The sequence below is a fragment of the Antrostomus carolinensis genome, unplaced genomic scaffold (assembly GCF_000700745.2).
Source record: "Antrostomus carolinensis isolate BGI_N321 unplaced genomic scaffold, ASM70074v2 scaffold42260, whole genome shotgun sequence".
NCBI lineage: Eukaryota > Metazoa > Chordata > Aves > Caprimulgiformes > Caprimulgidae > Antrostomus > Antrostomus carolinensis.
This window is the reverse complement of record NW_010287140.1, coordinates 624-1,031: the sequence shown is the minus strand read 5'-3', so window position 1 is coordinate 1,031 and position 408 is coordinate 624. Positions and strand designations below refer to the sequence as shown.

At 61.0% G+C, this 408-nt stretch overlaps 1 protein-coding gene across 1 annotated transcript in view; it reads right to left on the bottom strand.

Moving 5' to 3' along the window:
• The window catches only part of FOXC2 (forkhead box C2), a 1,781-nt gene that overhangs the window by 945 nt on the left and 428 nt on the right, over positions 1-408 (bottom strand). The window contains exon 1 of the mRNA XM_029087568.1: positions 1-408. This exon is cut by the window's right edge and continues 428 nt beyond it. Coding sequence (XP_028943401.1) covers positions 1-408 — 408 coding nt within the window.

Here is a 408-nt window from a genome sequence, read left to right as displayed (position 1 = left end):
GGGGGGGAAGCGGTACTGCGGGGGCTGTCCCGCAAAGCTCCGCCACTGGCCGGGCTCAGCGTTTCCACCTTGGTGATCACCGGTAGCTCGGGAGATGCCGTCTCGCTCTTGATCACCACTTTCTTCTCGGAGAGAGGCGCTGAGGTGGAGGAAGAGGAAGAGGAGGAGGAAGCTTCCTTGGGGAGATCGGTACCGGGCAGCCCGGGGGGTTTGGGCTGCTCCTTCAACAGCCGTTCCCGAGCCTCCTCCTTCTCCTTGGAGACATCCTTCTTCTTGAAGCGTCTCCGGCGGCGGAGGAAGCTGCCGTTCTCAAACATGTTGTAAGAATCGGGGTCCAGGGTCCAGTAGCTGCCCTTCCCCGGCTTCTTGTCATCTCGGGGTACTTTGACGAAACACTCGTTGAGGGAG